At 49.5% G+C, this 25,628-nt stretch overlaps 4 protein-coding genes and 1 long non-coding RNA gene across 16 annotated transcripts in view; 1 reads left to right on the forward strand and 4 right to left on the reverse strand.

Annotated features, from left to right (window-relative positions):
- Positions 1 to 774: 774 nt before the first annotated feature.
- Positions 775 to 5,243, reverse strand: LOC130534463 (claudin-19-like). 2 transcript variants are annotated; one of them, XM_057048552.1, is made up of 6 exons: positions 5,105 to 5,243; positions 2,814 to 3,045; positions 2,399 to 2,563; positions 1,994 to 2,075; positions 1,816 to 1,923; positions 775 to 1,719 (listed from the first exon to the last, which is right to left on the reverse strand). In XM_057048552.1, exons 2-6 carry the CDS (start codon positions 3,028 to 3,030, stop codon positions 1,629 to 1,631), a joined length of 663 nt encoding a protein of 220 aa, XP_056904532.1. In that variant the 5' UTR covers positions 3,031 to 3,045; positions 5,105 to 5,243; the 3' UTR covers positions 775 to 1,628. The 2 variants fall into 2 exon arrangements, with proteins under 2 accessions (XP_056904532.1, XP_056904533.1); XM_057048553.1 differs by having other exon boundaries at positions 775 to 1,266; positions 1,778 to 1,923.
- Positions 5,244 to 5,256: 13 nt separating this feature from the next.
- On the reverse strand, positions 5,257 to 11,218 carry parlb (presenilin associated, rhomboid-like b). Of its 5 annotated transcripts, XR_008952898.1 has the most exons (11): positions 10,728 to 10,885; positions 8,150 to 8,369; positions 7,947 to 8,087; positions 7,757 to 7,805; positions 7,527 to 7,622; positions 7,296 to 7,445; positions 6,392 to 6,462; positions 6,217 to 6,318; positions 6,031 to 6,128; positions 5,544 to 5,934; positions 5,257 to 5,448 (listed from the first exon to the last, which is right to left on the reverse strand). XR_008952898.1 is itself a non-coding variant. In XM_057048526.1 (10 exons), exons 1-10 carry the CDS (start codon positions 11,213 to 11,215, stop codon positions 5,838 to 5,840), a joined length of 1,467 nt encoding a protein of 488 aa, XP_056904506.1. In that variant the 5' UTR covers positions 11,216 to 11,218; the 3' UTR covers positions 5,257 to 5,837. The 5 variants fall into 5 exon arrangements, 4 of the variants coding, with proteins under 4 accessions (XP_056904506.1, XP_056904507.1, XP_056904505.1 ...); XM_057048526.1 differs by having other exon boundaries at positions 5,257 to 5,934; positions 10,773 to 11,218; XM_057048527.1 differs by having other exon boundaries at positions 5,257 to 5,934; positions 10,721 to 10,897.
- Positions 11,219 to 11,862: 644 nt separating this feature from the next.
- Positions 11,863 to 22,824, reverse strand: LOC130534438 (protein IWS1 homolog). Of its 4 annotated transcripts, XM_057048500.1 has the most exons (17): positions 22,507 to 22,824; positions 21,712 to 21,779; positions 20,752 to 21,358; positions 19,876 to 19,935; positions 19,591 to 19,792; positions 17,489 to 17,546; positions 17,205 to 17,317; positions 16,850 to 17,000; positions 15,721 to 15,803; positions 15,277 to 15,406; positions 15,085 to 15,202; positions 14,901 to 15,012; positions 14,629 to 14,685; positions 12,955 to 13,011; positions 12,775 to 12,886; positions 12,456 to 12,607; positions 11,863 to 12,213 (listed from the first exon to the last, which is right to left on the reverse strand). In XM_057048500.1, the coding sequence occupies exons 1-16, from the start codon at positions 22,547 to 22,549 to the stop codon at positions 12,482 to 12,484; spliced, it is 2,097 nt and encodes a 698-aa protein (XP_056904480.1). In that variant the 5' UTR covers positions 22,550 to 22,824; the 3' UTR covers positions 11,863 to 12,213; positions 12,456 to 12,481. The 4 variants fall into 4 exon arrangements, with proteins under 4 accessions (XP_056904480.1, XP_056904482.1, XP_056904479.1 ...); XM_057048502.1 differs by lacking the exon at positions 14,629 to 14,685 and having other exon boundaries at positions 22,507 to 22,804; XM_057048499.1 differs by lacking the exon at positions 12,456 to 12,607 and having other exon boundaries at positions 22,507 to 22,802.
- LOC130534469 (uncharacterized) lies at positions 13,436 to 14,147 on the forward strand. Its single transcript, XR_008952904.1, has 3 exons — positions 13,436 to 13,460; positions 13,702 to 13,757; positions 14,040 to 14,147. It is a non-coding gene; the product is annotated as an uncharacterized LOC130534469 (long non-coding RNA).
- The window catches only part of LOC130534442 (beta-arrestin-1-like), a 24,006-nt gene continuing 17,402 nt past the window's right edge, over positions 19,025 to 25,628 (reverse strand). For all 4 annotated transcript variants that reach the window (XM_057048517.1, XM_057048514.1, XM_057048516.1 and 1 more), the window contains one exon: positions 19,025 to 19,039. The gene's annotated coding sequence lies outside the window, so the exon portion shown is untranslated. The remainder of the gene's footprint in view (positions 19,040 to 25,628) is intronic.

Here is a 25,628-nt window from a genome sequence, read left to right on the forward strand (position 1 = left end):
CGCTCACTTCTTCACCTCTGCTGCTGCTCAAGTTTCCTGTTTGTTGTATTTTTTCTCGGTGGCAGGAAATGGTCATGTTTTCCTCTTCCTCTCAACACACACGCGCACACACACACACACCACACACACACACACACGCACACGCACACGCACACGCACACACACACACACACACACACTTTTAAAAACAATTTTTGTTTTACAGTTTTAATGATTTCAAAGCATTTATTAATTCGTTTTCATTCATGCATATCAATCTGAATGGATATCAGATATCAGAGCAGATCCATTTTAATGATCCACAATTCTGTTCCAGCAGCTCCAGAGTCACGAATAAAATCCCTCTTGAATATGAAACAATGAGTAATTATAAATTAATACATTTAATAATTCTGTATTATTAAATATTGTTCACACAGCATGATCAGCGCCGGTGGTGAAATGCACCCTGGGAACTGTAGTCACATACTCAAACAGCAACTCAAAGCTCTTCTGCCCCCTGGCGGCAGAAAGACTCCACCACAATGAAGTTTAAATCGATAGATTGAGTCCAGTGATCAGGAGATGGACCAAATAATTCCCACTGTCTTTGTTTTGACTTTCAGCTGGATGGTGTGTAAAACTGTGAGGTTATATCCAATAATAATCAGTAATATCAGGAGTGATTGTGTACCGGGACAGGAAGCTGGTTCTGCTCCTCCCCGACAGGAACAAGCTCTCCTGTTTTAAAGGTTATCTCAGGGAATATGGACGAGAGCAGGAACACAAACTCCAGACATTCAGGAAAGGTTTATTTCCAACAGGTGAACATGGCGGCGACACCAATCTCACCGACCAAAACCACAAACTTCAATGGATGTTCTCGGCCATCCAGGCAGGAGAAGGTTCTGGCTCGATAAAATTGATGTTTTTGGTTGAACCATTCTTCCTTTTTGTCTCAAGAATGTGTAGAATCATGTGACTGAATGTGGGGATGGACTGAGCCACTGACAGAAGACTTTGGTCCAGACTCCCCTGGTGAAGACCTTCTGTGTATCTCAGGCCTCCAAAGATCCATAAGGAGGCCACCCCCCCGGGCTAATGGTCATTAGCATTACCATCCGCGCTCTGCAGGCCAGGGGAACTGAAAAGATCCCGGCTGAGAGGAATGTGGCCTCAGCTGAGAATGTAAAGATCTGGAAATTGGCGAGACCAAACGGCCACTGCAGAGACTTAAGGACCAACACAGGAGATGAGGACTCCTCGGGACAGGAGTCGGCTGTCCACCTACATCCAAAAGACAAGGGACACTCATTTGAAGACAGTGATGTTCATATCTGGTCAGAGAAGAAAGATGGTTTGAAAGGAGGAGGAAAAGAAGCCGTCTTAAAGTAGAAGCACCTTAGCTGAGCCCACATGTTGCTAGCTGCCTCCACATCACAATAGTTCCCACCCAACACCACATGAGGACCAGGGTCCAGCCTTTAATAATGCAGATTACCACCCACAACAGCATAAATGACAGAGTTCGCTAGGAACTGAAGAAGCCGGACAACAAAACATCTTCTGAAAAAACTAAAGGAAGTCCACTTGAATTTTCTTTAGCCAGAATTTACTTGAAAGAGAGAAAAGCTACAAACTGGAACACGTCAGACATAAACTTTGGAACTGTCGCCGTCCAAAACCGATGCTGCTCTGTAAATGTTTTGCCCTTGACTCCGCAGGTTGTAAGAGAAGTGCCTGCAGAGGACGACAGGAAGTGTGACCTTTACAGCTGATGACAGACAGGAAGTGTGACCTTGGTATGTGAGGATAGACGGCTGAAGCCACGCCTACCGGGCAGCGTGAGGAGGCTTTGTGTAGGAGCAACACAGCATCGATCCTCCCAGTATGGCCAAACTGGACGCTGCCCAGCCCACATAAAGTCCAGTGCCCAGCTCGTACCTGTGACACACACACACTGTTAACACACAGACGCACACACAGTTAACACAGGTGAGCATGTGTGACACACCTGACCCCCCCATACATGGGGTCATAGAAGTCCTGGATGACTCTGCCAGCGTACCAGGAGACTGCTATCAGAGTGAGAACACCTGAAGGAGAGAGAAACTGAGCACCTGCGGAGTGAACTGCTAACATAACCAGAAAAAATGTTCTGTGTTATTAAGATAATGCAATTTAATCATGAGTTATAAAGCTCATCATCCTGAAAAACATTCCAAATTCAGGGAGTGGATCAAAGAGCAGTTCGAGCGGCTCTTGTGGTTTTGTTACTGTGGCACGTGGCAGACAGTAGCATTAGCATTAGCATTAGCCTGCTAAATCAACTAGCTTCATCAACTCACATCAGCAGTTTTGGATTGGTAAAACCGTAAAAACAAGTGAGATGGGTTAGGGTTAGTCCTGAATTTCATACCGGACAGTAGGAACAGGACTCCTCCACTCAGGACCAGCTGACCTTTGACCTGCTCTGAGGTTCTGCCAAGCCTGGTGCACTTGAGGCCCAACACAGAGACCAAAATGGAGACCAGCCCAATCAGCAGGGACAGGATCATCAGAGCCCTGCAGGTCTGCAGGTGAACTGGAAACCGGTATACAGGTGAAACACACCTTCTGAACGACCACAAGTTTGAATTTTTCTTTTTGACAGGCCGATCTACAGTATGTAAACGATTTGACCAAGTAGTAATAAATGAAATCCTTTTGTTGTTCAGTTCACCAAGTTGGTCTTTTTGACATGAAATGTCAACAAAATCGTCGTCACTTGAAGGAAGAAATCGGTGAGCTCATAAAAGAGCTTTTGGTGGCGACGAGGTGGATCGGCCCCTCACCTGGGAGCCCCAGCAGGGTTCTGAAGCGGCTGCACTGGATGGAGCCCAGTGAGGTGGAGGCGCAGCTCATCCACAGACCTTCAAACTGCCTCTGGCTGCTGCTCACCGACTCCATCTGACTCCTCGTCCTCCACACCTGAGAAGAGGTGCAGCTGGACTGCAGACACCAGGAGACCACGCCCAGAAGCACACCCACCACCTGCAGGCCCGCCCCCATGATGCTCAACAACACCTGGGTGGGGGGGGGAGAGGAGGTGCAACGATCAACTAATTAGGTGAGACAAACGAGTCAGGTGATCAGTCAAGATGCTGCTGAAGGTTAGCCGGCCTGCATTAGCTTAGCTAGAATAAAGACTGTAGCTATTAGCGCATGAGGCAAATAAAGTTTTTTCTTTAATCTTATAGAATTACTGATCTTGGTAATGTTAAACTCATCTACAAATCTGTTCCCGAGGTGTTCAGGCATGAAAACAGTCGCCCAGTTTGGTCTGAAAGGAGAAGGAAGAAGTTTGAGGCCATCAGAGTTTGTGAGACGAGCCTGAGGTTTGAGGGACTGAACGGACCCAGCAGCCGTGGACACTCGTTACGTTATTCCCGTCTCTCAACGTTAATCCCGTCTCGTTATTCCCGTCTCTCAACGTTAATCCCGTCTCGTAACGTTATTCCTGTCTCTCAACATTATTCCCGTCTCTCGTTAATCCCGTCTCTCAACGTTATTCCCGTCTCTCGTTAATCCCGTCTCTCAACGTTAATCCCGTTTTGTTATTCCCGTCTCTCAACGTTAATCCCGTCTCTCAACGTTAATCCCGTCTCGTTATTCCCGTCTCTCCAAGTTAATCCCGTTTTGTTATTCCCGTCTCTCAACGTTATTCCCTTTTCAACGTTATTCCCGTCTCTCAACGTTATTCCCGTCTCAACATTATTCCCGTCTCTCAACGTTAATCCCATCTCGTTATTCCCGTCTCTCAACATTAATCCCGTCTCTCAATGTTAATCCCGTCTCTCAACGTTATTCCCGTCTCTCAACGTTATTCCCGTCTCTCAACGATATTCCCGTCTCTCAACGTTAATCCCGTCTCGTTATTCCCGTCTCTCGTTATTCCCGTCTCTCAATGTTAATCCCGTCTCATTATTCCCGTCTCTCAACATTAATCCCGTCTCATTATTCCCGTCTCTCGTTAATCCCGTCTCGTTATTCCCGTCTCTCAACATTAATCCCGTCTCGTTATTCCCATCTCTCAACGTTATTCCCGTGTCAACATTATTCCCGTCTCTCAACGTTATTCCCGTCTCAACATTATTCCCGTCTCTCAACATTAATCCCGTCTCAACATTATTCCTGTCTCTCAATGTTATTCCCGTCTCAACGTTATTCCCGTCTCTCAACGTTATTCCCGTCTCTCAACATTAATCCCGTCTCAACATTATTCCTGTCTCTCAATGTTATTCCCGTCTCAACGTTATTCCCGTCTCTCAATGTTATTCCCGTCTCAACATTATTCCTGTCTCTCAACATTAATCCCGTCTCTCAACGTTATTCCCGTCTCTCAACATTAATCCCGTCTCGTTATTCCCATCTCTCAACGTTATTCCCGTGTCAACATTATTCCCGTCTCTCAACGTTATTCCCGTCTCAACATTATTCCCGTCTCTCAACGTTAATCCTGTCTCGTTATTCCCGTCTCTCAACGTTATTCCCATCTCTCAACATTAATCCCGTCTCAACATTATTCCTGTCTCTCAATGTTATTCCCGTCTCAACATTATTCCTGTCTCTCAATGTTATTCCCGTCTCAACGTTATTCCCGTCTCTCAATGTTATTTCCATCTCGTTATTCCCGTCTCTCAACGTTATTCCCGTTCCGGTGTTAACACCTCCTTAAACTTATCTTAGCATGATCTGACACACACGTGCTGGTTCCGTTCCAGAAGGAACCCTCCTCCTGTGACAGGACCGGTTTGGAGGGACGTTCAGGTTCAGTCAGAACAGCCAGATGCAGGACGTGATGAAAGTGGGTCGTTCTGTCACCAAGTGACTCCAGCAATGGGAGTCAATCACCCCAAAATCCCATTTTCCATGAACAATAAGTCTCCCACAATCCGATTTTCCTGTTGTGACCACAAACTCAGAGGGAACCTCTGAAGAACACCTACGAAGACGCCAGGCTGTTCTGTCCGTCTCCAGTTCTGAAGAACTCTCAGCTGCACCTTCTTTTCCTCAGTATGTTTAAAGATAAAAGTCAGTCGGGTCGGGTCCAAGAAATCCTGGGCCCGTCAGAACCAGGTCTTACCTCAGAAGTTGTGGCCGTCCTCCCGGTAAACGAGGCTGGACGTGGACTGTGGAGCTGCTGCGGTTCCCTTCAGGGTCGGCGAACTCTCAATACCAACAATCTTATTGACACATGAAACTGGGTCGGGTCCCTGAACTCACCACAGACGCCAACAGGGTGCCAAAGGTTTCAGGTTTATTAAATACACATAAAAAAAGAAGAATATCCAATCAACATTCACAACACACTTAAATTAGAGGTGTGAGTGGGTCTGGTGACCTGAGTGGGCGGAGCCATCCTAAAGAAGAGCGGCAAACAGAAAAGACGATATGACCTATGACCTGACCTGAGTGGGCGGAGCCATCCTAAAGAAGAGCGGCGAACAGAAAAGACATGAAATTCACACCTGACTGACTCTGAAGGTTGTGGGATTTAAATAATCATGGAGTCAAAACTTTACCTTCTGATGTGGATTCTTCTACAATTTTACACAAACTGGCATAATCCTGGGCTCACCGGTCAGAGGTCAAAGGTCAACCTTGTTATGGCAGAACACACATTAATAATCCTGAGTTCTGGTTGACATGAGGCGAGCATAAAAGATGATTAACGACGGACAAACGTTCTAAAGGAATCTTCATCTCCATGGTAATGGAACAAAAGAGCGTCTTGGTTGAAGCTAACTGCTAACATAGCAGCTTCCCGTCAGCCCCGCCCCCTCCACCACGGCGTCCCGCCCCCTCAGCCACGGCGCTCAGCGTCCCCCTCCTCGGGTTCTCAGGTCATGCCACAGTTTGACAAAGTTTTCTCGATTCTTCCAGATCAACTCGTGACCTGCCAGGGCGTACCAGCTGAGGGGGGAGCAGAGGATCATGGGAAATGAGCCCAAACATGTTTTGCCAACATGAAGCATCACTTGTTGCCATTGACTGAAAACCGAGACTCACATTCCAAACAGCGCCCCACCCAAATGAGCGGCGTGGTCAAAAAACCTCCAGCCCAAAACCACACCTGCTGCGTCCATGGCAACGATGGCCTTCAGTGCCTGTGGGGGGGCAGAAAGAAAGAGAAAAGATGAGCTCTTGGGGGGGTTCACACACCCTGGAGTGGTACCAGGAGGCGGAGCTTCTTACACTGGAGGCGGTGAAGGTGAACATGGGGAGGAAGATGATGGAAAGCTTGGCCTCGGGCATTTTGGTGCAAACGGTGGCCAGGATGGCCATGATGGCTCCAGACTGAGGAAACAGCCAGTCAGATTACACATCTGGTGGGGGCTGTCACAGCCAGGGGGGGGACAGTGGTACTTACAGCTCCCAGTGAGGGTCCGAACCTCCCAGTAGCAATTTTACATGCATAGCTAACGAAGGAGGAAATGACACCTGAGGACACAGTGGAATCAGTGAAGATGTTGGACAACCAGAGGGTTACCTAACCCTGACCCTGACCCTAACCAGAGGGTTACCTAACCCTGACCCTGACCCAACCAGAGGGTTACCTAACCCTGACCCTAACCAGAGGGTTACCTAACCCTGACCCTGACCCAACCAGAGGGTTACCTAACCCTGACCCTAACCAGAGGGTTACCTAACCCTGACCCTGACCCAACCAGAGGGTTACCTAACCCTGATCCTGACCCAACCAGAGGGTTACCTAACCCTGACCCTGACCCAACCAGAGGGTTACCTAACCCTAACCTCTAACCCTGACCCAACCAGAGGGTTACCTAACCCTGACCCTGACCCAACCAGAGGGTTACCTAACCCTGACCCTGACCCAACCAGAGGGTTACCTAACCCTAACCTCTAACCCTGACCCAACCAGAGGGTTACCTAACCCTAACCCTCTAACCTGACCCAACCAGAGGGTACCTAACCCTAACCCTGACCCTGACCCTAACCAGAGGTTACCTAACCCTAACCCTGACCCTAACCCAACCAGAGGGTTACCTAACCCTGACCCTAACCCTGACTCAACCAGAGGGTTACCTAACCCTAACCCTGACCCTAACCCAACCAGAGGGTTACCTAACCCTAGACCTCTAACCCTAACCCAACCAGAGGGTTACCTAACCCTAACCCTCTAACCCTGACCCAACCAGAGGGTTACCTAACCCTAACCCTCTAACCCTGACCCAACCAGAGGGTTACCTAACCCTAACCCTCTAACCCTGACCCAACCAGAGGGTTACCTAACCCTGAAAGCAGCTCAATACCTGCAGACAGGTAGACGGCCATGAACTGTTCTCGGCCCAACATGGAGACGGCGCTGGTCGAAAAGCTCCACAGCACGTACATGTTGGCGGCCATGTGGAGGAAGGAAAAATGACTGAAGGAAGAGAGGATCATGGGAGTGCAAAGCGTCTCTACAGGAGCAGAAGGCAAGAGACAAAATGTTCAAATCTGAAACAGGAAGTCATGATGACGAGAGCGTCAGAAATGCTCACTGGAGGCAGGGTTGGACGTGAAGTATCTGATCATGGAACGCTGCAGAGCTGGAATTCTCCAGCAGAGGAACACCAGCGCATTAGAAGCAATGATCCCTGGGAAAAATCAACAAAATAGGAAAAAGAGTCTGTGCGGCTAAGTGCTAACAGCTAACAGCAGAAAGCGTTAACGGCTATTTCGTGGTTAGCGCTCAGCGCCAGAAGTGACAGGAAGCATCGGTGAATCTCACCTGTTACTGTCCTCTGACCTTCACTCAAACTGAGCCACCACTGGTTGATCTGCAACAGCCAATCACAGCTCAGACTTTACTCAGGTACACAAGGTCCCATCCAAAATCATCAAATACATCATTTCCAAAATGGGACGACTGAAGTCCATCCGTGGCCTCTCTGATTACTTCAGTCAGGACTTGTCCTCACCTGTTTGCGGACATCTCCTCGTTTTTGAGGTCGCAGTTTCTCCAGCCAATCAGCTTGCACCTCGTCAAAGTAACTCTGGACTCGAGACTTCAAGGCTTCGTACTGCCAGATGGCTGCCAGGCCGAAGGTGGAGCCTGTGAACTGACATGACGTTATCCTCGGGGAGACGTCCCCCTACAGCCCCTCCGGGAGAAGCACCTTACCCCCACGGTAAAGACGAACGGTCTCACGAGGCGACCGAAGGCCCGCGGGGAATTGGGGGGAACAGGGTGTTCCGAATGGGGGGTTGTGGTAGGCCGGCGGGGGGCAGGGCCCTCAGAGGTCTGCGTGCGGCTGGGACTAAGGTCTTCCTCCACCTTCCTGGATTCTGGTCTCCTGTAGGCTCTCCTGAAGCTACACTGTTGTTGGAGAATGTGGGGACACCTGCCGGACAAAAGGAGGACAGTTCTCGTCAAGCACTCGTTAGCAAGGAGACAATAAACAGGGTAACGAAAAATAATGACTGGAAACATTTCTAAACACGTACAGACGTTTCTATTGTGGTTAAAGGGCTGCAGAGCACCCGGGGCCCTAAGGACACGTAGCGGCCCCCAAATCTAAGGCGGATAAAAAAAATGGCACAACAATTATGACATGAGGAAAAAATAGAGAACTTAGTTATGAACAGGCTCACCGCTGTTTTTTAAAGTGCGTAACTGAATTACACACAAATGATCAGGACCAATTCCATTTAAAGACACCTCGGACCACAGGATATATATTGTATATATACAGTATATATATAAATAAGATAATCGGACGTTTGCCGTCCTTGGCCGGGAAATTTGGGCCCAATTACCTTTCTGTGTGTAGGGTTAGGGTAACCCTAGGGTTAGGGTTAGGGTAACCCTAGGGTTAGGGTTAGGGGGTTAGGGTACCCTAGGGTTAGGGTTAGGGTAACCCTAGGGTTAGGGTTAGGGTTAGGGGGTTAGGGTTAGGGTAACCCTAGGGTTAGGGGGTTAGGGTAACCCTAGGGTTAGGGTTAGGGGGTTAGGGTTAGGGTTAGGGTAACCCTAGGGTTAGGGTTAGGGGGTTAGGGTTACCCTAGGGTTAGGGGTTAGGGTAACCCTAGGGTTACGGTTAGGGGGTTAGGGTTAGGGTAACCCTAGGGTTAGGGGGTCCAACTTCCCCTTTAAACACGGCGGTTTCTGTGCTTTTCTTCAGCAGATGATCCGCAGCACATTTTAAACTCTTTGTTCTCCTTGCAAATCTCACAAAAACTCACATTTGAATGTTTCCTGGTTCCAACAAGCCCAAACTCAACATCAGTTCAGATGAAAACATGCAGGTAAGCTGCTTTTTAGACCTTTACACCTGTTTTTGAGCAAGGCCGAGATCCCAAGATGGTAACTGGTACGTACCCACCTCAAAGGGTCATCCTGTGTTATTTTAGCATGTTCTGTACCTCCCTGTAGCTCACATGCTGCTTCTCCAGCAGCATGGTACTTTAGGGACGTTTTTAGGTAAATTCATGGACATTTTGGACTTTCTAATAGGGACACTAGCGGTTTCTAGCTACGCACCACTCAGTCCAATAGCTGTCAGAGTCATTCTTCGCTATAATAATGGCAGGAGCCACAGACGGGCTCACATGCCTCGATATTTAGGTGACACTCGGGTGAAACTCACTAAGACTACCCTCACAGTATGCCAGCGTTAGCACCCAATGGTTCAGTTGTATTGGACCTCACTGTAAAGATAAAGAATTCTTGCTGTAAATCCCTTAGAGGGAACAGTATTTGGTAACGTCGTCTAAATCTCTTGTGCCAAGAATAGTTCAACGCTGTTAAATATTGTATCAAAGGCTCCGACATGACCGCCGGACTTTACTGGAAAGTCCTTTCTTGTAAATTTACTGTAAAGTCATTTATTGTACATTTACTGTAAAGTCGTTTATTGTACATTTACTGTAAAGTCCTTTACTGTAAATTTACTGGAAAATCATTTACTGTAAAATCATTTACAATAAATTTACTGTAAAATCACATTTTCGAGCTCAGTTCACGTGTATTTGCGCGGTGCGCATCGTAACGAGGGTCAGAAGGGCCACACAGTCGCGCCAGACGGCTTAAAAGACGGGGACAGACAGGAACAGACGGTACAGACGGGGACAGACGGGACAGACGGGGACAGACAGGAACAGACGGTACAGACAGGAACAGACGGAGACAGACGGGAACAGACGGGACAGACAGTACAGACGAGGACAGACGGGGACAGACAGGAACAGACGGTACAGACGGGGACAGACGGGAACAGACGGGACAGACAGGAACAGACGGTACAGACAGGAACAGACGGAGACAGACGGGACAGACAGTACAGACGAGGACAGACGGGGACAGACGGGAACAGACAGTACAGACGGGACAGACGGTACAGACGGGAACAGACGGGGACAGACGGGTACGTGCCGCTCGATAACGAGGACACATAGCAACATGTGAGTGGTCGGTACCAACTATCGGACCTCAGCGTTTATTATTCTGGAGGATGAAACGTTTAACGTGACCTGAACAAATGATGGTTTTACCAGCACGAGCTCATTCAAGATGACCCAAATACGCTTCGGAACCAAACGAGACACATCCTGGATGTGGTACTGACACGTCTGGACCCAACCCCGTTTGCTCTTTACAGATGAAGCTGAAATAAGAACCAGCTCCGTAATCAAGGTGATGACCAAGGGTTAGTTAGGGTTAGTTAGCGTTAGGTTAGGAGCGGTGGCCGCTAACCGTTCACCTGTCAGGGGGGCCAGACGTTCTCCACCCGCTGAATGGGTCTGACCTGTGGGTCCGGAGAAGGCTCCGGGACACATCCACTCCGGTCAGTCTGAGCAGAACCGAACAGCTTCTCCACGCCATGGTGGAGCACGATGACCTGGCTGGACGTTCACTTCCGGGTCCTTCCAATCGGCTGCTGTCGCGTGTGGCGCCCCCTGCAGGCAGAACCACGCCAGGTGTGGCGCCCCCTGCAGCAGAACCACGCCAGGTGTGGCGCCCCCTGCAGGCAGAACCACGCCAGGTGTGGCGCCCCCTGCAAGCAGAACCACGCCAGGTGTGGCGCCCCCTGCAGGCAGAACCACGCCAGGTGTGGCGCCCCCTGCAGGCAGAACCACGCCAGGTGTGGCGCCCCCTGCAAGCAGAACCACGCCAGCGTCGAAGAGAAGAATTTCCAAATTCTTCGGGACATTTGAAAATCCTTTTATAAAGCTCCATCACAGAAAACATGAACTTTTAAATTGAAACTGACTTTGCACTAATGTTACTTTTGACATGTTATTGGAGAAAAACAGACACTAAACAGTTAAAATAGAAGTCAGTTAACAAATGACTTGTTTCTGGAACAAAGCTAGAGAAATCCTCCCGTTCTGCAGCTAAACCTCCAAAGCCCGAGGAATTATTCACTCATTTATCAGAAACCCAAGAAGACGGAAGGAAACTGAACTGTCAGGATTTCCTCTTCCAAACATTATATTTGGAACAACAAATTATTCCTGAGTTCTCTCATCCGAATCGTGGAGGCGACTGAATAAATCAAACAGGAAGTGAACAGAAGCATCTCAGTGTTCTGGTGGATTATTTGAACGGGCTCAGATCAGGATTAAGGTCAACTCTCATCTGGGACTTTTCAAGGAGCTTCATGATTATTTATTCTGGTTTGGGTTGAGACACCTGTAGCCGAGTCTGGCGACTAGTTATTGTGGGTCTGAGTTATTGTGGTGACTAGTTATTGTGGTGACTGCTGAGGCCAGGGTGGGTGGAGCTCGAGCTGGACGGAGGGAGACGCAGTTTTCATGACGCCTCATATCGTCAGTGTCCCGTCCCGTCTCCTGCTCGCAGCACTGACATCAGAGGTGCTGGAACAACAACAAGAGTTCAGACGATCTCATGTGTTTATTAAGAAAGAATCAGCTGATCTAGGAGTGTGCACGAGCACGAGCACACGCACAAACACACACACACACACACACACACACACACAGTTTATTTTCAGAGCAAGTTATAAATGTTCAGGTCCAGTTGACATCCAAGACTTTTCAGTTATTCACACCGATCCAGACCCTGATCCAGACCCTGATCCAGACCCGAGGGGGCAACGATCAGAGCGGCATCCGGTTCCCTTCCACACTTATTTTCACGGCGTGTCCAGACTTGGTCAAGCGGCGGATGTCAGCAAATCGGCGCATCTGTTTGTCGACCCGGGACAGACCCTTTTTCATGGGACCCTGCAGGGACACAGACAGCAGGGCTCAACACTGACACGTTTCTGGAGGACAGCACAGACACAGGTGAAGCTCCAGAAGGTGAGTTTCAGCTCCTGTTAGACCAGCAAACTGTTCCACAACCCAAACCATGCAGACAGACCAGAACCAGAGGATTAGCTGGACCATGAAGACCCCGGGTCAGAGGCAGACAGAACATGTGACACGTAAGTCAGACCATCACCTCTAGACCATGCAGGACTTACTGCCCCGTGGAGGCGGCTGACGGGAGCTACAGGGGCATTCTGTTGCCCTCTACACTGATCTTGACGGCTCCCTGAGGACGTTTGAGCTTCCTCTGCTCAGCAAAGCGCCGCTTGTGCTTCTCCAGCAGACTGATGCCCTTCCTATAGATGCTCTAAAAAGGACCAATCACAGCTCAGCTGGTGACCTCACTTCCTGTGCCTGAGATAAGGCTGCACATAAAGGTGCTGCCACCTTTGACCTTTGCAGTCGGTTTTTCCTTTTTCCTGTTTTTGGAACACATCTGCTGCCAGTTTGAGTTTAGAGTTTGTGCACCCTCACCCTGCTGGAGTCCATCTCCACGTTCCACTTGGGCCGGACCACATAGTCCTTGTTGGAGGGCATTGGGACTCGAGCCCTGGCACAGAATCCAGGGTCACCGGGTCTGAGGGCTCTGTGAGGGCGAAACAACAGTGTCACAAACATGGGTGGATGAACGCAGCCAGAGGGGGCGTGGCTCACTTCTCCTCGCCGGTCAGCTGTTTCTCCAGGTCTCTGCGGGGCGTCTGTCCTCCAGAACTGCAGACAGAAGAGACACAGCTTCAGCTAAAGCCTTCAGGCACTACGAAGCATCAGAGCTACACGCTCCCCTCAACACGGACACACTGGTTCTCCATCGCGCCACGGTGCCAGTGGCCGGTAGCACGTGCACACAGCTCTGCTAACCATTTGTTCCTCCTCTTAAGACAAAAGATAAAAGAAACTCCTCATGACTGTTGCTACCAAAATCTAGAAACAAGGTGCAAAATTTAAGATGTAACAAAACTGCAGTGAAAATACGGACAAATCATGTCGACACGTCACCGAAGGGTTAGAGGGTTAGAGGTTAGGGTTAGAGGTTAGAGGTTAGAGGTTAGGGTTAGGGTTAGAGGTTAGAGGGTTAGAGGTTAGGGTTAGAGGAGGGTTAGGGGAGGGTTAGGGTTAGAGGAGGGTTAGGGTTAGGGTTAGGGTTAGAGGGTTAGGGTTGGGTTAGGGTTAGAGGAGGGTTAGGGTTAGGGGAGGGTTAGGGTTAGAGGTTAGGGTAGGGTTAGGGTTAGGGTTGGGTTAGGGTAGAGGACGGTTAGGGGAGGGTTAGAGGGTTAGAGGGTTAGAGGGTTAGGGTTAGGGGAGGGTTAGGGTAGAGGACGGTTAGGGGAGGGTTAGAGGTTAGGGTTAGAGGAGGGTTAGGGTTAGAGGAGGGTTAGGGTTGGGTTAGGGTTAGAGGGTTAGAGGGTTAGGGTTAGGGTTAGAGGAGGGTTAGGGTTAGGGGAGGGTTAGGGTTAGAGGTTAGGGTTAGGGTTGGGTTAGGGTTAGAGGACGGTTAGGGGAGGGTTAGAGGGTTAGAGGTTAGGGTTAGAGGAGGGTTAGGGGAGGGTTAGGGTTAGAGGGTTAGGGTTGGGTTAGGGTTAGAGGACGGTTAGGGGAGGGTTGGGTTAGGGTTAGGGTTGGGTTAGGGTAGAGGACGGTTAGGGGAGGGTTAGAGGTTAGGGTTAGAGGTTAGGTTTAGAGGGTTAGAGGTTAGGGTGGGTTAGGGTTAGAGGACGGTTAGGGGAGGGTTAGAGGGTTAGAGGGTTAGGGTCCAGCAGCATTTGACACCACGTGAACAAGTCCAATATCAGAAAAAAGAAAAGTAAAACGTGTTAGTTTGTCCGTCACTGAAGTTGCTCCAAACATGCAGGAATGCAGCAGCATTTATGGTTCCCAGTGGAACAGCGGCGCCGCCACACACAGAAGCTAAGCTAAGCTAAGCTAAGCTGCCATTCTCTTATGAGAAGGGTTCGTTATTGATGGAAGGGACAAAGTGGAGCCAACTTCATCACATTGTCGAAAAGTAACCTGCAAACGCAACATTGTGGAACCTGAGCGGGACCAACAGGTGGTTTTGTTCCAGTCAGAAACGTGTTTGCTGTCTGTTGCTGGTTGTCCAGGCAACCGTATCAGCGTCGCGACATGGCAGCTGCCTCCCGGTGGAAGGGCCTCGCTCAGGCCTGAGGGCCCGAATGGAAATGCAGAGCGAGTCAGCCGGTTATGCTTTGTGTTAAATCATGTTAGAACGCTGGAGCAGAACCGTCCAATCAGAGCACAGCACAGCCACCACTCGTTAACCAAAGATCAAATTATACAGCTGCTTTTGGATTCATGCCGTCTGAATTCAACCTGATTGGGGGGGAGAAGACGTCGGGTTCCGCTGCCCTCTCCGCCTCCTGAGGCTGACTGAGGGAGGAGGACGGATGAGTTAGCGTCAGGACGACAGAGGCATAGGAGGACCGGGCCGAGCCATGGGGCTCAGCACTCACACACCCTGGCTAGTTTTACTAGTTTCCTAGAGTCCAACAATCAGGCTTCAGCTGGATCTCCATCCACTCTGAATATCCAGGGTTCTAAAGTGACCGAGAGTGTCGGAGGATCTGATGGTTCCTGTGGATTACCTGAGCCTCCGTTTCTGAGGCATCTGCTGGTCCAGATCCCTCTGCTGACGTTCCTCTCTCGTCATTCCTTTATAGTTGGAAGACAGTCCAAATATGGGCCGGGACCACTCATCTGGACACAAGAAACAGTCCGTGTTGGTGCACGGAGGAATGTTGCTGGGGTTCAGGGTTCGCAGGTCCTTACTGATCAGCTTGAGCGAGAGGTCCTTGTTAGACCGAGATTCTTTGGGGTGTTTGTACAGGTACATGACGGCCCGTCCAATGCCGCTGTGCTTCAAGGTCTCCTGACTCACGCTTGGAAGCTGCAGAGAAGAAACTCACCTGTGAAGTTGAGCCTGAGGCCATGAAGAAGCCACCAGTTCCCAGCAGGACTCACCTCCATCAGGATCCTGAGCAGCTCTTCCCTGATCCTGAGGGCTGGCAACGACTTGTCTGGGAGCGGACTGATCCACTCTTTGATGGCAGACATCACGCCACTGTCGATGAAGGACTCCTTTAAGTCCTGTCTGAGGGAGAAAAACAGGCCGTCACAGGTGAAGATGATGTTTTCATCAACGTCTCAACTTAACCTGGGAAAATATGCAGCTTCCATCAAACATGGTCACAGAGGAGCAAAAAGAATCAAGTTAAACCCAGAAAACAGCCCGTGTCAATAACTTCAACATGTGATCCAACCGTCAGTCTGGTTTCTGGGTGTGCTGATGCTAACGTCTGCTGGCATGTTGGCAACACCATCATTGCGTTAGCGTTGGGTTAGTCCAGGTTTCCCATTCAACACCGATATCACCCTAACCCAACACTGAAATGAGAACTCTCTTACTTCTTCAGGTGCATGACGACCTGAGGCAGCAGAGTCAGTTTCTTCAACGCTGGTTTCTTGTGGCTGTTCAACTCACGATCCTCCTGTCAATTAAACGCAGACATGAGAGACAGCTGCAGCAGCTACAGCAGCAGCAGCTACAGCAGCTACAGCTACAGCAGCAGCCCTACAGCGCAGCAGCTACAGCAGCAGCGCAGCAGCTACAGCAGCAGCTACAGCAGCAGCAGCAGCTACAGCAGCAGCAGCTTACAGCAGCAGCTACAGCTACAGCAGCAGCAGCTACAGCTACAGCAGCAGCTACAGCAGCAGCTACAGCAGCAGCTAACAGCAGAGCTACAGCAGCAGCACAGCTACAGCAGCAGCTACAGCTACAGCAGCAGACAGCTACAGGTAGCAGCGCTACCAGCAGCAGCTACAGCTACAGCAGCTACACAGCTACATCTGCTACAGCAGCAGCTACAGCAGCAGCTACAGCTACAGCAGCTACAGCAGCTACAGCTACAGCAGCAGCTACAGCTACAGCAGCTACAGCAGCTACACAGCTAGCAGCAGCTTCAGCATAGCAGCAGCAGTGCTACAGCTGCAGCAGCTACAGCAGCTCAGCTACAGCAGCAGCAGCTACAGCAGCAGCAGCTACAGCTACAGCAGCAGCAGCTACAGCAGGCAGCAGCTACAGCTACAGCAGCAGCTACAGCAGCAGCTACAGCAGCAGCTACAGCAGCAGCTACAGCAGCGCTACAGCAGCAGCAACAGCAGCAGCTACAGCAGCAGCAACAGCTACAGCAGCAGCAACAGCAGCACTACAGCAGCAGCAGCAGCTACAGCAGCAGCTACAGCAGCAGCAGCAGCTACAGCTACAGCAGCAGCTACAGCAGCAGCTACAGCAGCAGCAGCTACAGCAGCAGCTACAGCTACAGCAGCAGCAGCAGCATACAGCAGCAGCAGCTACAGCAGCAGCTACAGCAGCAGCTACAGCAGCAGCTACAGCTACAGCAGCAGCTACAGCTACAGCAGCAGCTACAGCTACAGCTACAGCACACAGCAGCTACAGCAGCAGCTACAGCTACAGCAGCAGCAGCAGCTACTACGCTACAGCAGCAGCTACAGCAGCAGCGGTGAAGACACCCACCTCGGCAGCCTCGTTCATCTTGGTGATCATTGCACTGACCACATCGTCAGCATCATTGATGAAGGTTCCTCCGTCTCTGTGGCGTCTCCTCTTGCTGTTCATGGCTTTCCTCCGAGCCAGCATGATGTCGAAGTCAGACATGAAGCTGCAGCTGGAAACAAAAATATTCATCTAGAAACACTCCAGCCAGGAGGAGCACCCAGATTTACCATATTTACTAACCCAGCACTACTGATTTTAATGTACATGTTAGGAGTTCTGGGAAGAGCAGGTGACGTCTGATCAGTTGTGGCTTTCAAACATTTATGAATCAGGCACTACTAACCCTAACCCTGCTAACCCTAACCCTACTCACTCTTGACCACTGCGGTTGATGCCTTCGTCAGAGTCTGACTCCTCCTCCTCCTCCTCCCGTTTCTGGGCCTTGGACGCCTTGTCAACCACCCCCAGATCCTCCTGGTTGAAGCCCTGTGGAGGAGCAGGCGGAGGTGAATACAGCTGCTGGCCCTACGCCGGCCATCGGGGGGGGGGGCGATGGTGTCACATGGGTTAGGGTCACATTTAAAGCTCTATTCTGGTCAAATTCATTGGCTTCAAGCTGCATCTCTCTCAAACCTTCAGGGAAGATCCAAACCTCACCGTGAACTCCTCCTCCTCTTCATCTCCTGATTCACCAAAAATATCTGCAATCATTTTCCTAGAAAACACATTTTTCCATTTTCAATTCCTTCATCAGTACAAGAGCAGAAATATAGTTTATGTAAGAAACAGTATTTGTTCACATTTGACACCAAATCAGTCATTTTTTAAAAGTGGGACTGATGAGGTAACCAGGGACAGGTGCCAACCTGTGTGAAGGTCAACACTCCTTTACTGACTCTTCTCGTTCACACCTGTGCACAAGCAGGCCACCTGTGTCACATGACCTACCAACCCTGTGAGTTAGTGCGGTCAAGAAATGTGGACAATTGAGGGGACGGACAGGTTTGAGGGGACGGACAAGTTTGAAAACCACGACATAAAGCTGGTCATTAAAGTGTGAGCTCTGCATTCAGAATGTGTTGCAGGAACCCGCTCTTGTGCACAGCAAGGTTTGTACTATGAGTGTAACCCTAACCCTCCAACCCTAACCCTCCAACCCTAACCCTCCAACCCTAACCCTCTAACCCTCCAACCCTAACCCTCTAACCCTAACCTCCAACCCTAACCCTCTAACCCTAACCCTCTAACCCTAACCCTCCAACCCTAACCCTCCAACCCTAACCCTCCAACCCTAACCCTCTAACCCTAACCCTCCAACCCTAACCCTCTAACCCTAACCCTCTAACCCTAACCCTCCAACCCTAACCCTAACCCTAACCCACTAACCCTCTAACCCTAACCCTCCAACCCTAACCCACTAACCCTCTAACCCCTAACCCTGACCCTCTACCCTAACCCTCTAACCTCTAACCCTAACCTAACCCTCTAACCCTAACCTAACCCTCTAACCCTGACCCTCTAACCTAACCCTCTAACCCTAACCCACTAACCCACTATCCCTCTAACCCTAACCCTCTAACCCTAACCCTCACCTAACGCTCTAACCCTAACCCACTAACCCTCTAACCCTAACCTCCAACCCTAACCCTCTAACCCTAACCCTCTAACCCTAACCCACTAACCCACTATCCCTCTAACCCTAACCCTCTAACCCTAACCCTCACCTAACCCTCTAACCCTAACCCACTAACCCTCTAACCCTAACCCTCACCTAACGCTCTAACTCTAACCCTAACCCACTAACCCTAACCTAACCCTCTAACCCTAACCCTCTAACCCTAACTCTCTAACCCTGACCCTCTAACCCTACCCTCTAACCCTAACTCTCTAACCCTAACCCTCTAACCCTGACCCTCTAACCCTAACCTAACCCTCTAACCTCTAACCCTAACTCTCTAACCTCCTAACCCTCTAAGCCTAACCCTGACCCTCTAACCCTAACCCTCTAACCCCGACCCTCTAACCCTAACCCTCTAACCCTCTACCCTAACCCTCTAACCCCCTAACCCTAACCCTCTAAGCCTAACCCTAACCCTCTAACCCTTTAACCCTAACCCTCTAACCCCCTAACCCTAACCCTCTAACCCCCTAACCCTGACCCTCTAACCCTCTAACCCTGACCCTCTAACCCTAACCCTAACCCTGACCCTTTAACCCTAACCCTCTAACCCTAACCCTCTAACCCTGACCCTCTAACCCTTTAACCCTGACCCTCTAACCCTTTAACCCTGACCCTTTAACCCTAACCCTCTAACCCTAACCCCCTAACCCTCTAACCCTGACCCTCTAACCCTCTAACCCTAACCCTCTACCCTCTAACCCTGACCCTCTAACCCTTTAACCCTGACCCTTAACCCTAACCCTCTAACCCTAACCCCCTAACCCTCTAACCCTAACCCTCTACCCTGACCCTCTAACCCTTTAACCCTGACCCTTTAACCCTAACCCTCTAACCCTAACCTAACCCAGCAGAGAGCACCTGGGCTTTGGCCCAGAAGCAACAGCACCCTCAGCTGGCCATCTCCAGAAATGCTCCTCGGTGGGCTGCAGAATGTCTGGGCTTTGCTTCTGGGAACAATTGTTGTTGCTCTAATGAGTAAAACTCGTCAAGCTTGTGCAGCACCCGCCCACCTGTAGCTCCCCCAGGAAGGATAAGCCTTAACCCAACCTCAGGCTAATGTCAGTAACGGAGTTCTTACTCTTCCTCATCTTCTCCAGAGTCACTGTCGCTGCCAAACAGCGTCTTCTCATCCTTCTTTTCCACGGCCCTCTCCTCATCCTCGCTGCCGCTGTCTGATCCCAGCTCCTTCAACTTGGCGGCCAGACTGCTGTCGGGACGCACCAGCTCGGCATCGCTGTTGGAGTTCTCATCATCAGACACGGCGCGACTCCTCTTTACCACTGACAGGGGGCAATAGGGGGCAAACAGGGCATGAAGGAACGGCCAGTGATGGGAACCATACCCACGGTGCTGCTGCACTCACCTGGAGCCTCCAGCTGCTCTTCATCCTCACTGTCTGAGAGGATGGCCTTCTTCCTCTTCACTGCATGTACCAGAAAACAGGCCTCCGTTATTCTTACGTTTCTGCATTTTTATCGATGATGACATTTAAAAATGACAAATTTGGACCAGTTTGGACCAGTCACCTCTTTCCACAGATTCTGTGGCCTGTCTCCAGAATGGACAGAGCATTTGTCAAGGGACAGATCGAAGGTGAAACTGTTGCCTGGATACTGAGGGTCCAAGTGCCATGACCTGGCAGCAGTTACAAACGCTGTGTTTATTATGGTCTGGCGTTATATAGGCTGGCAAATGTGTGCACATCCTGGGCACAACATGGCAGACAAACCCAAAAGAATGCAGGATTTGACCCAGTGGTGCTAAACAGAATGAAAATGGCCCCAGGACAAAGCCCTTGTGGGACCCCACGGCTAAAGGATAAAACAGGGGAGCTCTCAGCCCTGCGTGTACCTGGCCTGAGTTGCCAAAGAAATTCTTCCGCCTATCCCATAATATACGGTGATACACTGTATATTGCAAACACAGAAGGGATGTTGGAATGTGCATGCTAGTAGCAAGTCATCAACCACCTTTGTGAGGGCTGTCCTGGTGGAAGGATGGGCACGGAGACCACTCACCGTGGTCTCCTTAACTAAGCCTTAGTTGCTAACACAGCCGGACACTTGAGTCCCCTGGTTGGGCTCTTCTGGACCTGGTGTCCCCTCACATGGGAATAAATCCCTGCGAGGCATCTCAGCACTGTGTCACAACGAATGCTGAGGCTTTGAAATGATGCGTTGGCTTAGACAAGAGCTCAAGTTCAGGACAGAGTGAGCTGATGGAAACTACCGAGACGTACCTGGCTGGCCACTGGCGTTTCTGTGCTCCTCTTCTTCCTGTTGCTCTTCATCATTTCCTTTTGAAGTCTTCCTCATCATGACGTCGTCTTCACTGTCTGACTGCATCACAGCCTTCCACCTCCGCCCGTCTGCTCCACCTACTGGCTCTTGCTCACCTTGTTCCTCTTCCTCAGAGTAAACCGGACCCGATGGTGGTCGTGCAGGCATCTCTGGATCGAGATCGCTGTCGGGGTTGGAGCGGCGGCTGGGTGAGCCTGCCAACGGCCTGTCTTGCTCGTGGTCAGAGTCACTGTCAGCAGCCATTTTAGTCCCTTCCTCCTCATCAGAGCTACTCCCCTGGCCTTCTGCTCTCCCCACGTCGTCTTTAACAGGAGGCTCATCTTCATTGTCCGTTCCACTGACTGCACGTTTAACAGGCGATGGCTCCTCATCACTCTCCACTGGTTGACTATTGTACCCTTCTGACTCACTGTTGTGATTATGGTCTGCTCTGGGATCTTCAGCATCTGAGTCACATTCGGCTCCTCTGTGGCTGTTGCTGTCGCCGACATGCTCCCCCCTCAGCTCCATCGTGGCAGGAGTGTCTTCATCATTACTTGCATCGTCCTTTAAGACAAACAGTCAAACTGATGGACAAGAAAGAGCCCCTGAAACAGGAGTGAAGGGAAAGGAAACAAGGACAGAGGAGAGAACAGGACAAAAGGACCAGACGGGCATGTTGCTGGGAGCAGACAACCTCGTGGGATCTCCAGAAACAGTGGTTGGAGGGGACACTGTTAAAGGGGCAGGCTAACACAGCTAATGTTTTACTCTGCAATCTGCACTTTTCACTTCCAGAAAGGTGCCTAGAAATAAAAGGTTGACCCACGGCACACTTGAAATGAGTGAAGGAGCCATTGGTGCCAAACTGGCTCATTATTGTGTCGGAGTGAAATGAAGCGAAGGTGTAAAGGTGTAACCTGGTTGCACGTCCTCTCATCATCCGAGGCCTGGTGCTCGTCCTGAACCGGAGTTCCACCTCCATCATCTGCACAGCACACAGGTGAAGAGTATCACATCGGCAGGTTAGCAGGTTAAGACTGCATCACATTCACTTCAGGTGATGCACTCTTAACCTGGTTAAAACTGTCTTAACCTGGGTAAAACTGCATCACATTCACTTCAGGTGATGCACTCTTAACCTGGTTAAAACTGTCTTAACCTGGGTAAAACTGCATCACATTCACCTCAGGTGATACACTCTTAATCTGGTTAAAACTACATCACATTCACCTCAGGTGATGCAGTCTTAACCTGGTTAAAACTGTCTTAACCTGATTAAAACTACATCACATTCACCTCAGGTGATGCAGTCTTAACCTGGTTAAAACTGCATCACATTCACCTCAGGTGATGCAGTCTTAATCTGGTTAAAACTAGTAGTCTTTCCATCGACAGAAGCTGTTTCACAGCCATGTATAATTATAATATATAATTTACGTAATGTTATTACATATTTAATTCCACTCCCCTGGCGATAATAATTATTGCAGATAATTCTACGAGTTAAATAACAATGTTTAAGGTTTTTATATAACGCTATTGGATGCATTCGCATATCTCTAGTAGTTGACTTTAACCAAACTCTCTGTCGTTTCGTCAGGAATAGAAAATCACTCACTTTATGTGTACATGCACTTAAATTAAATAACCAGTATTAGCAGAGTTAGCATGTAGCTCGTTAGCTTTACAGGAACCAAAGAAGGTATCTGTACCGGACTGGTGGACAGACGTGAAATCGTCCTCTTCTCCGTCCATGTCTGAACTGAAGGACGGGTCCCGAACTGTTTCCGACTCGGTCCGTTTCCGACTGCTTTAATTTTAGGCGGGGAAATCCAGTTAAAAGAACATTAGGAGCTAAAAGCACCGAGTAACTCCAGCAGCAGCGACACAAGGATCCAAAATGGCGGGTCGTTTCCTCCTGATACGTCACATCGTCTCTAACTTTATTGTCACCGTGACGGCGGACAAGGACACGGTCAGCGGCCGATCGATAAAGCATGGATCTATTAAGAGAACTGGTTACTAGTGATGACAACACAAGTCCGAAGCTTCGCTACACGCTAGTGACGGGCAGCTTTTGTCAAGTACCGAACCACTTGAGCCAATTGTTCCCAAAATAGCTTCATCCCTGGATGTTTCAGTTCTAGCGCCCTCTCCTGGCGACAGGCGAACCTTGCACTGCCAGGTTGCAGTCAATCTCATTGTGGTTGGATCTTTTGATCGATCTTTGATTAAAAAGCAAAAAACACTATACTGAATTTAACATTCCGTGGACAAATAAATATTGATGAATGTGTGTATTATTTTCTTAAGGAGAAAATGCTAGGAAAATACGGCATAGGTTGTGTAAACCTGTGACGGGTTACTCACGCAACCTGGCAGTGCAAGGCTCGCATTCCGCCAGAAGAGGGCGCTACACCTGAAGCTTCGAGTAACGAACCTACCTGGGAAACAGTTGGGTTGGGTCAAGTGGTTCAGGACTCCAGTACTTGGTGAAAGCTTCATTGGCCCATCACTACTGGATACCATGTTGGCCTTCATCCATTCCTATGTGAAGGTTGCTCAGTGACACCACAGACATGACCAACACTTTGTGTTCCGGGTCGGACAAAAAGCAGGAAGAAAATACAAATTGGTCGGCGCATGTGCAGAAAATCTGGTTGTGGGTTCAGATGGGGCACCGACCCAGCATAGCGCAGAGTTACCTGTTGGACTGTTGTTCTGGTTGTGGGTTCAGATGGGGCACCGACCCAGTATAGGGCAGAGTTACCTGTTGGACTGTTGTTCTGGTTGTGGGTTCAGATGGGGCACCGACCCAGCATAGGGCAGAGTTACCTGTTGGACTGGTTGTGGGTTCAGATGGGGCACCGACCCAGCATAGGGCAGAGTTACCTGTTGGACTGGTTGTGGGTTCAGATGGGGCACCGACCCAGCATAGGGCAGAGTTACCTGTTGTTCTGGTTATGGGTTCAGATGGGGCACCGACCCAGTATAGGGCAGCGTTACCTGTTGGACTGTTGTTCTGGTTGTGGGTTCAGATGGGGCACCGACCCAGCATAGGGCAGAGTTACCTGTTGGACTGTTGTTCTGGTTGTGGGTTCAGATGGGGCACCGACCCAGCATAGGGCAGAGTTACCTGTTGTTCTGGTTGTGGGTTCAGATGGGGCACCGACCCAGCATAGGGCAGAGTTACCTGTTGGACTGTTGTTCTGGTTGTGGGTTCAGATGGGGCACCGACCCAGCATAGGGCAGAGTTACCTGTTGGACTGGTTGTGGGTTCAGATGGGGCACCGACCCAGCATACGGCAGAGTTACTGTTGTTCTGGTTGTGGGTTCAGATGGGGCACCGACCCAGCATAGGGCAGAGTACCTGTTGGACTGTTGTTCTGGTTGTGGGTTCAGATGGGGCACCGACCCAGCATAGGGCAGAGTTACCTGTTGGACTGGTTGTGGGTTCAGATGGGGCACCGACCCAGCATAGGGCAGAGTTACCTGTTGGACTGGTTGTGGGTTCAGATGGGGCACCGACCCAGCATAGGGCAGAGTTACCTGTTGGACTGGTTGTGGGTTCAGATGGGGCACCGACCCAGCATAGGGCAGAGTTACCTGTTGGACTGGTTGTGGGTTCAGATGGGGCACCGACCCAGCATAGGGCAGCATTACCTGTTGGACTGGTTGTGGGTTCAGATGGGGCACCGACCCAGCATAGGGCAGAGTTACCTGTTGGACTGTTGTTCTGGTTGTGGGTTCAGATGGGGCACCGACCCAGCATAGGGCAGAGTTACCTGTTGGACTGTTGTTGCTCGGGGGCTCAGTTCACCTGTAATCTCATGTTAGGGGGAGGGGCAAAGGTCCAGGTCCCCCCTGGATGAGTCGCTAGTTCCCTATGTGCGTTTGTGGGTTTGGTACCTTGCTCAAGGGCACATCAGTAGTGTTCTGAAGGTGCGCGCCCACACGTTACCTGACGTGCGTGACGTCCACTGCACTCGCAGGTTGACAACGTCTCATTTTTGCTTTAAACCATTTAATTATTTTTCTGATCAGTCGTCTGACATCTGTGTTTGGAATCCACACGCACATACCTGTTATATCGTGCAGTGACGACATAAAGTTCTTAGTTATTATTAGTTATAATAATAATAGCTATTATATTATTATTATTATTATTATTATTATTATTGTTATTATTAGCATTAGTAGTAGCAGTAGTAATAGCAGTAGTAATAGTAGTAGTAGTAGTAATAGTAGTAGTAATAGCATAGTAGTAGCAGTAGTAGTAGCAGTAGTAATAGCAGTAGTAGTAATAGTAGTAGTAATAGCAGTAGTAGTAGCAGTAGTAGTAGTAATAGCAGTAGTAATAGTAGTAGTAGTAGTAGTAATAGTAGTAGTAATAGCAGTAGTAGTAGCAGTAGTAGTAGCAGTAGTAATAGCAGTAGTAGTAATAGTAGTAGTAATAGTAGTAGCAGTAGTAGTAGTATAGTAGTAGTATAGCAGTAGTAGTAATAGTAGTAGTAATAGCAGTAGTAGTAGCAGTAGCAGTAGTAATAGTAGTAGTAATAGCAGTAGTAGTAGTAGTAATAGTAGTAGTAATAAGTAGTAGTAGCAGTAGTTATAGCAGCAGTAGTAGTACTAGTAATAGTAGTAGTAATAGCAGTAGTAGTAGCAGTAGTAATAGCAGTAGTAGTAATAGTAGTAGTAATAGTAGTAGTAATAGTAGTAGTAATAGCAGTAGTCATAGTATTATTCAGCCAAACATTTCTACAATTGTCCAGAAGTTTTAATCCGGAGGTAAAGAATCGATGAATAATGATACTCGTGATAATCTCCCTTTTTG

The sequence above is a fragment of the Takifugu flavidus genome, chromosome 12 (assembly GCF_003711565.1).
Source record: "Takifugu flavidus isolate HTHZ2018 chromosome 12, ASM371156v2, whole genome shotgun sequence".
In the NCBI taxonomy this organism is placed as follows: Eukaryota; Metazoa; Chordata; class Actinopteri; order Tetraodontiformes; family Tetraodontidae; genus Takifugu; species Takifugu flavidus.